At 36.3% G+C, this 10,048-nt stretch overlaps 1 protein-coding gene across 4 annotated transcripts in view; it reads left to right on the plus strand.

Annotated features, from left to right (window-relative positions):
- Positions 1–9,648, plus strand: part of USP44 (ubiquitin specific peptidase 44) — a 227,867-nt gene extending 218,219 nt beyond the window's left edge. For all 4 annotated transcript variants that reach the window (XM_053716884.1, XM_053716882.1, XM_053716885.1 and 1 more), the window contains exons 5-6: positions 5,488–5,693; positions 8,744–9,648. In XM_053716884.1, the coding sequence (XP_053572859.1) occupies positions 5,488–5,693; positions 8,744–8,907 (370 nt within the window). In that variant the 3' untranslated portion in view covers positions 8,908–9,648. The remainder of the gene's footprint in view (positions 1–5,487; positions 5,694–8,743) is intronic.
- Positions 9,649–10,048: the final 400 nt, after the last annotated feature.

The following is a 10,048-nucleotide window of genomic DNA, read 5'->3' on the forward strand; positions in this document are numbered from 1 at the left end:
ACTCTGTCTAAAATCAAGGGTATTGTTTCTCAGGGGTATCGAAAAGGTTTCAGAATAAGACCTCCCATGGGAAGATTCTTTCCCATTTTCCAACAAACCCTGTGAAGGCTCAGGCTTTTTTGAAGTGTGTTTTAGATCTAGAGCTTTCAGGGGTGATTGTTCCAGTTCCTCAACAGGAACAGGGTTTGGGTTTTTATTCAAATCTGTTCATTGTCCCAAAGAAGGAAGATTCATTCAGACCAATTCTGGATCTGAAAACTCTAAATCGTTTTGTAAGAGTCCCAACTTTCAAGATGGTGACTATAAGGACTATTCTGCCTTTTGTTCAGCAAGGTAATTTCATGTCCACAATAGACTTACAGGATGCTTATCTTCACATTCAGATTCATCCAGACCACTATTGTTTTCTGAGATTCTCTTTTCTAGACAAGCATTACCAATTTGTTGATGTTCCGTTTGGCCTAGCGACAGCTCCGAGAATCTTTTCAAAGGTTCTCGGTGCCTTTCTATCTGTAATCAGAGAACAGGGTATTGCAGTGTTTCCTTATTTGGACGATATCTTGGTACTAGCCCAATCTTTTCATTTAGCAGAATCTCAAACAAAACAACTTGTGTGGTTTCTTCAAAGACATGGTTGGAGGATCAATTTACAAAAGAGTTTCTCGATTCCTCAGACAAGATAGATTCAGTGTCCATGACTCTTTCTCTCACAGACAAGAGACGAATGAAGTTGGTTTTAGCTTGTCTAAACCTTCAGTCTCTATCATACCCTTCAGTGGCTATGTGCATGGAAGTTTTAGGTCTCATGACTGCAGCATCGGATGCGATCACCTTTGCTCGTTTTCATATGAGACCTCTACAGCTTTGCATGTTGCACCAATGGTGCAGGGATTATACTCGGATATCACAGTTGATATACTTAAATCCCAACATTCAACACTCTCTGACTTGGTGGTTAAACCATCACCTTATTGTTCAAGGGGCTTCCTTTGTTCGTCCTTCCTGGACTGTGATCACAACAGACGCAAGTATTTCGGGTTAGGGAGCTGTCTGGGGATCTCTGACAGCACAAGGGGTTTGGGAACCTCAGGAAGCAAGGTTACCAATCAATATTTTAGAACTCTACTATTTTCAGAGCTCTTCAGGCTTGTCCTCTATTGAAGAGAGAACTTTACATTTGATTTCAAACAGACAATGTCACTACAGTGGCATATCTCAATCATCAAGGGGGGAATTGCAGTCCAAGTATCTCTGATACTTTCTTGGGCGGAATCCAACTCTTGTCAAATTTCTGCGATTCATATCCCAGGAGTAGACAATTGGGAAGTGGATTATCTCAGTTGTCAGACTTTACATCCGGGAGAGTGGTCTCTCCATCCAGATGTGTTTTTTCAATTAGTACAGATGTGGGGTCTGCCAGAAATAGATCTGATGGCCTCGCGTCTGAACAAGAAGCTTCCAAGATACCTTTCTAGGCCCAAGGATCCTCAGGCGGAGATGGTGGATGCTCTAGCAGTTCCTTGGTTTTACCAACCTGCTTACATTTTTCCGCCTCTGGTTCTTCTTCCAAGGGTGATTTCCAAGATCATAATGGAATGATCTTATGTGTTTCTAATAGCACCAGCTTGGCCTCTCAGGTTTTGGTATGCGGACCTTGTCAGGATGTCCAGTTGCTAGCCTTGGCCACTTTCCTTTAAGGCCAGACCTTCTGTTTCAAGGGCCGTTTTTCCATCAGGATCTCAAATCTCTAAATTTGAAGGCATGGAAATTGAACGCTTAGTGCTTAGTCATAGAGGTTTCTCTGTCTCAGTTATTTGCACTATGATACAGGCTCGTAAGTCTGTTTCAAGGAAAATGTATTATCGGGTTTGGAAAACCTATATTTCATGGTGTTCAGCTCATGATTATACTTGACATTCTTTTAGAATTCCTAGGATTTTACAGTTTCTTCAGTATGGTTTGGAGGGTTTGTCTGTTAATACTTTGAAATGACAAATTTCTGCTCTTTCTGTCTTATTTCATAGAAATATTGCTAAACTTCCTGACATTCACTGTTTTGTTCAGGCTTGGATTCATATTAAACCTGTTATTAAATCAATTTCTCCTCCTTGGAGTTTCAATTTGGTTTTGATTATTTTACAGGCTCATCCTTTTGAGCCTATGCATTCTCTGGACATTAAATTACTTTCTTGGAAAGTGTTATTTCTTTTGGCTATCTCTTTCTGTATTGTCTGCTCTCTCTTTTGAGTATCTTTATCTGATTTTCCATCAAGATAAAGCTGTTTTGTTGTGAATTCTAACAACATCAATAAGGAAATTGTTCCTTTTTTGTGTCCTAATCCTAAGAATACTCTTGAAAAGTCTTTACATTCTTTGGATGTGGTAAGAGCGTTGAAATATTATGTTGAGGCTACTAAAGATTTCAGAAAGACTTCTAGTCTATTTATTTATTATTTTTTTCTGGCTCCAGGAAAGGTCAGAAAGCATCTGCTATTTATCTGGCTTCTTGCTTGAGACTTTTGATTCACAAAGCTTATTTGGAGGTGGGGCAGTCTCCGCCTCAGAGAATTACAGCTCATTCTACTAGATTAGTTGCCACTTCTTGGGCTTTCAAGAATTAAGCTTCAGTTGATCAAATTTGCAAAGCAGCAACTTGGTCTTCTTTGCATACTTTTACAATATTTTACCATTTTGATGTGTTTGCTTCTTTGGAAGCAGCCTTTGATAGAAAGGTTCTTCAGGCAGTTGTCTGTTTGATTTTAGTGCCTTTTGATTTGAGTTTTTTTTAATTTGTAAAGAAAAAATTATATATTTTTTTAATTTAATTTCTCAGCAGATTTAGCTGTTATTTTATCCCTCCCTCTCTAGTGACTCATGGATTCCACATCTTGGGTATTCTATCCCATACGTCACTAGCTCATGGACTCTTGCCACTTACGTGAAAGAAAACATAATTTATGTAAGAACTTACCTGATAAATTCATTTCTTTTTTATAGTGGCAAGAGTCCATGAGACCCACCCTATTTTTTGTGGTTATGATTTTTTTGTATAAAGCACTTTATTTTTTCCAGTTCCTCTTTTTGTGTGCTTTTTACACCTCACTTCTTTGCTACACCTCAAGGTATGAGTGAGGTTGGAGGTGTATTTATAGGCATTTTGAGGTTTGGGAATCTTTGCCCCCTCCTGGTAGGTATATATATCCCATACGTCACTAGCTCATGGACTCTTGCCACTATGAAAGAGGTAAGTTCTTACATAAATTATGTTTTACAGGGAGTGCAGAATTATTAGGCAAATTAGTATTTTGACCACATCATCCTCTTTATGCATGTTGTCTTACTCCAAGCTGTATAGGCTCGAAAGCCTACTACCAATTAAGCATATTAGGTGATGTGCATCTCTATAATGAGAAGGGGTGTGGTCTAATGACATCAACACCCTATATCAGGTGTGCATAATTATTAGGCAACTTCCTTTCCTTTGGCAAAATGGGTCAAAAGAAGGACTTGACAGGCTCAGAAAAGTCAAAAATAGTGAGATATCTTGCAGAGGGATGCAGCACTCTTAAAATTGCAAAGCTTCTGAAGCGTGATCATCGAACAATCAAGCGTTTCATTCAAAATAGTCAACAGGGTCGCAAGAAGCGTGTGGAAAAACCAAGGCGCAAAATAACTGCCCATGAACTGAGAAAAGTCAAGCGTGCAGCTGCCAAGATGCCACTTGCCACCAGTTTGGCCATATTTCAGAGCTGCAACATCACTGGAGTGCCCAAAAGCACAAGGTGTGCAATACTCAGAGACATGGCCAAGGTAAGAAAGGCTGAAAGACGACCACCACTGAACAAGACACACAAGCTGAAACGTCAAGACTGGGCCAATAAATATCTCAAGACTGATTTTTCTAAGGTTTTATGAACTGATGAAATGAGAGTGAGTCTTGATGGGCCAGATGGATGGGCCCGTGGCTGGATTGGTAAAGGTCAGAGAGCTCCAGTCCGACTCAGACGCCAGCAAGGTGGAGGTGGAGTACTGGTTTGGGCTGGTATCATCAAAGATGAGCTTGTGGGGCCTTTTCGGGTTGAGGATGGAGTCAAGCTCAACTCCCAGTCCTACTGCCAGTTTCTGGAAGACACCTTCTTCAAGCAGTGGTACAGGAAGAAGTCTGCATCCTTCAAGAAAAACATGATTTTCATGCAGGACAATGCTCCATCACACGCGTCCAAGTACTCCACAGCGTGGCTGGCAAGAAAGGGTATAAAAGAAGAAAATCTAATGACATGGCCTCCTTGTTCACCTGATCTGAACCCCATTGAGAACCTGTGGTCCATCATCAAATGTGAGATTTACAAGAAGGGAAAACAGTACACCTCTCTGAACAGTGTCTGGGAGGCTGTGGTTGCTGCTGCACTCAATGTTGATGGTGAACAGATCAAAACACCGACAGAATCCATGGATGGCAGGCTTTTGAGTGTCCTTGCAAAGAAAGGTGGCTATATTGGTCACTGATTTGTTTTTGTTTTGTTTTTGAATGTCAGAAATGTATATTTGTGAATGTTGAGATGTTATATTGGTTTCACTGGTAAAAATAAATAATTGAAATGGGTATATATTTGTTGTTTGTTAAGTTGCCTAATAATTATGCACAGTAATAGTCACCTGCACACACAGATATCCCCCTAAAATAGCTATAACTAAAAACAAACTAAAAACTACTTCCAAAACTATTCAGCTTTGATATTAATGAGTTTTTTGGGTTCATTGAGAACATGGTTGTTGTTCAATAATAAAATTAATCCTCAAAAATACAACTTGCCTAATAATTCTGCACTCCCTGTATTTATTTTTATATATATATATATATATCCGGAAAAGAAGCACACTCCACAGGTCTTGCATATGATAAATGGTCACTTTTATTGTGAACGTTTTCGGTTTCAGAAAAACCGTCCTCAGACTAACAGTGAGACTCACTGTTAGTCTGAGGACGGTTTTTCTGAAACCGAAAACGTTCACAATAAAAGTGACCATTTTTCATATGCAAGACCTGTGGAGTGTGCTTCTTTTCCGGAGATATCTTAACTTTTTGTTGCACCCTGGGCTGTTGACATTATTTTTTCAGGAGTACACACTGTCTGGAAGTGTGTATGTATGTATATATATATATATATATATATATATATATATATATATATATATATATACATACATACATACATACATACATACATACATACATACATACATACATTGTGATAATATGACATACGTTTGCAGATAATCCTCTTTCTCGTATTTCCATGTAGTTTCAAACTTGGCAATAGTTAAATTAAAGCCAAAAGTAATGGGATTGGTAAATAAATAGAAAAGCAAGAATTCCAAAAGCATCGGAAAAACTTCTATCTACCCCTAGAGTTACAATGCTATATACCCAGCAGTTCATTCAAATTATATTATTTTTAGTATAAACAAATGTATTTATTTTATTAGGTGGTCTGGTCGTAATCATCGTGAAAAGATTGGAGTGCATGTTCGATTTGACCAGATGCTGAACATGGAACCTTATTGCTGTAAAGAATCTACTGCAACCCTAAGAGCCGACTGCTTTATTTATGACCTCTCTGCTGTAGTGATGCATCATGGAAAAGGATTTGGCTCTGGCCACTATACTGCCTTCTGCTACAACCCAGAAGGAGGTAGATGTGATTTTGTTTCTTTTTTTATTTCCTAACCTGTGATAGAAACAAAATGTTTGTTTTGGGGGGGGGGGGTTATACTGTGTTCCTTTCCTTTCTATGATACCCATGGTAAAGATAGTTGAGCTGAGTGATAGATTAGATAGTGGTAGATAACATAGTACCATAGTAGATGAGGTTGAAAAAAAGACAGAAATCCATAGAGTTCAACCTATACAAATCTTAATATACTTACAAAAAAGCTCCAGTTGAGCTTAAATGAATTCCATTAAAAAGGTGACCCATTTAACACAAGCAATCATATCCCTGAATTCTGTTTCTAGCCATGAATGTATCTAAACCTTTTTTAAATGGATTGAATGTAGTGTATTGGCATTTCCTACCTCCTCAGGTAATGAATTCCACAATTTTAATGCTCTTCCAGTATAAAAAACATTTACGTTGCAGGAGACTAACTCTCCTTTTCTCCAGTTCTTGAATATATTTATATTAAAGGGACACTGAACCCAATTTTTTTATTTCGTGATTCAGATAGAGCATGCAATTTTAAGCAACTTTCTAATTTACTCCTATTATCAATTTTTCTTCGTTCTTTTGCTATCTTTATTTGAAAAAGAAGGCATCTAAGCTTTTATTATTATTATTCAGAACTCTGGACAGCACTTTTTATTGATGGATGAATTATCCACCAATCAGCAAGAACAACCCAGGTTGTTCACCAAAAATGGGCCGGCATCTAAACTTACATTCTTGTATTTCAAATAAAGATACGAAGAGAATGAAGAAAATTTGATAATAGGAGTGAATTAGAAAGTTGCTTAAAATGTCATGCTCTATCTGAATCACAAAAGAAAAAATTTGGGTTCAGTGTCCCTTTAAGTAATCATGTCCCCTCTCAAGTGCCTTTTAAGTCTGCAATGTCTATTTTTGATATTGGTCCCCAGAACTGCACTCCATACTCAAGGTGAGGTCTTACCAGAGTTTTATATAGTGACAGAAGTATGCTTTTCTCCCTTGCATCAATGCCTCTTTTAATACATGCTAGTGTCTTATTAGCCTTAGAAAGCTACTGCCCTGCATTGTGCACTCATCTTTAGCTTGCTATCTATTACTACTCCCAAATCCCTTTCCTCCTCTATTTGGCTAAGTCTAGTCCCATTAAAATAATAGGGTGCCTGCTTATTTTAACTTCCAAAATGTAGAACCTTGCATTTTTCAGTATTAAATCTAATTTTCCAATTACTTGCCCATTTTTCTATTTATTTATTTTTATAGATCCCCTTGTAAAGCAAGTTCATCCTGCCCTGACCTAATGACCTTACACAACTTTGTATCATCTGCAAAAATAGAGATGTTGCTATTTAATCCTTGCTCCAAGTAATTAATACAAATATTAAAAAGAAAAGGGCCGAGTACTGTTCCCTGGTGGACTCAACTGATTACCTTTGTCCAATCTGAGTATGATCCATTTACTACTACACATTGCTCCCTGTCTTTTATCCAGTTATTTATCCATGAGCTAACATTTTCAGCTATTCCCAGTTCCTTTATTTTGTACATTAAACTCTCATGTGGCACTGTATCAAACGCCTTTGCAAAAACATCAACTGATTCTCCGTTATCTATATTTTTACTTGCTTCCTCGTATAATCTAATTAGATTAGTTTGACATGATCTATTTCTCATAAACCATGCTGATTTGAACTCATAATCTTGTTTACATGAATATACTCATCAATATAATCCCTTTAAGTATCTCCCCCACTATTGATGTCCATAGTGATAGATTACCTGGCTTTAGACTTTACCCAAATATTCCTCCCAGCAACCTTGATATTCTTAGCACCATTTACCACATTGATTGGAAATATGCTTGTGTATAAGGCCAAATGATTTGAGGACAATGATCTAATCCCCCCCCCCCCTTCAACACACACACACTTTTTGTCAGTAGTGTTTATTCCTTTTCCATTATTTACATGTGTGCATGGACAAACAACGGACATATGCATTGACATGAGGTTATCTGTGAACATGTTTGGTGCACATCAAGCAAGTTCCAGGAATGGAATGAAATGTGTAAAATTAAAACATTGTATGATTACAGGTACTAGAGAAATGGAGAGGGTAAAAATAGAGCAAAACATGATCTCTCTCATAATAAAGAAATATTTTGTCTAAAATTATAAAACTTCACCGAGAACTAAAGGGTCCTTGCATTACCAATAAACCATCATCTTGATTCACCATAGTAAAGTTGAATAAGATAAATAAATATGTATGAAGTTAACACCATTAGGTAAAACTTCAATGATCTCATGCAAAAACATATTTTCTTTATACACATTGTTATCTTTCTTTTGAAACTTTGATGTAAGAGCCATTTATTACTTTTTGGTGGCTTACAAATTACACGTGCATGTAATTATTTTCCAAAATGTAACTCACACCCTTAGTACACAATTTGTGTTCAAATGTTGGTAGTTTAAAATATAACATTTTAAGTAAAACAGAAGAGTTTGATTTGAGTCTCAGAAAACTGTTGAATGAGGACATCATTTCAGGTATTTCAAATCTTTGTCTGGCTTAGTAGGACTGTGGTCTCACAACATTGAAGGAAACTTAAATATTCTTATTATTAATACAATGTTTGCTTTGCTTATAATTTATCAGAAGGCATTTGTTTAATGAGCAATTATAGTGAAAAAGCTATATGCTCCTTTTCATTAGAGCTTTTATCACTGTCAATCCTGCATATCTGTGTGTTTAATCCCCCTGTATGAAACACATGAACTGCTGGTCTTGAGTGGAAACTGCCTCTAAATTGCTACTATAATGATCCTTGAAGATCCTTAGATTACTTTGCCAAGATCATAGTTTATCAACTATGTTTATAAATGTTAAAAATATTTTGTACCACAAAACGTGCCAAAAAATATGATTGAAAGTCAAATCTTTGTCACGAACAACAATAAAATAATCTTTATGACACACACACATACTCAGTGCCATTTCAGTGCCTATAACCTGTCACATTGTCTTTCTTACAGGGTTCTGGGTGCATTGCAATGACTCTAAACTTCATACTTGCACTGTGGAAGAGGTCTGCAAGGCACAAGCGTATATCTTATTCTACACCCAGAGAGTAACTCAGGAGAATGGATATTTGTCTACCAAACTTTCATCTGGAAGTCCACCGTCCACACCATGCTGAAATACCTATTATCCCACGGATATTGAACGTACATGTTGTTTAGGCAGTTTGTCTGTTATGTTCCACAAGTGGATGCCAGTCTTCCCTTGTTTTTGTATATATTTTTGTCTTAGTCCTTCAGTACAGAAGAAGTAAATGGAGACAAATGAGCAGTCCTCTGTAGTGTGACATATTTTCTCCTATGCAGATCTGTTGATCTGTGTAAAAAAAAAAAAAAATTATATATATATATATATATATATATATATATATATATATATATATATATATATATATATATATATATATATATATATATAAAATTTCATTCTCAGGACTAAGACTACTTTGTTTCTAGAAAAAAAGCTTCTGTATGCTCCAAGATTGTATGAAAGGGTTTCTCATTGATAATTGTACATTTTGTTTATACTTTTGTATGGAATTAAGCACTCAAAATAGAATAAAATGATTTTAACATTTTGTATATTGGCAATGGATAACTTTAAAATGGTTTCTACCAAGCTATATTTTTTACTGTTCCCATGTGTTTTTTTCTAGTTTTTACCTCAGGCTAATTTTTAGCATTGTGATATATTGATGACATTTTTAATACATCCTATGTTGTTTTGTAACTTTACTGTGCACCTGTCTGTTTTGTATGGTCTTCATTTTACTCCTTTGTTGTAGAGTTATAACGGAGGTAATTCCATTCCCAGAGGTTGTAGTGAGCTAAAGAAATAATAAACTTTGAAGGGACATTTACACATGGATTGAAATAATGATGAAGTGGGGTAATTCTAACATGACGTGAGTTTTTCTTCTTTCAAAAGAGATGTATTAAACAGAAATGTTTAAAACTTAAAATGTGCAAAGGAGCTAAACACAACACACTCTGAAGTCACAGAGAACCACGGGAGATGAGCAAATTAGCATTTTTCTGTAATTTGAAGGGACAGTGTACTGTAATATTTTCTTCACTTTTAATGTGATCCATTTTAACTGCTGGAGTGGTTTAAATTGTTAAGCTTAAGTTTGCCATTTGAAATATCTGCATTTCGTCTTGAAACTACACTAAACATTTTAGTACTATAGTAATGTTTACAGAAAACTAATGTAAACATAAGGTAACAGAAAAAACATAATTTATGTAAGAACTTACCTG

Source organism: Bombina bombina, chromosome 6 (assembly GCF_027579735.1).
Source record: "Bombina bombina isolate aBomBom1 chromosome 6, aBomBom1.pri, whole genome shotgun sequence".
Lineage (NCBI taxonomy): Eukaryota > Metazoa > Chordata > Amphibia > Anura > Bombinatoridae > Bombina > Bombina bombina.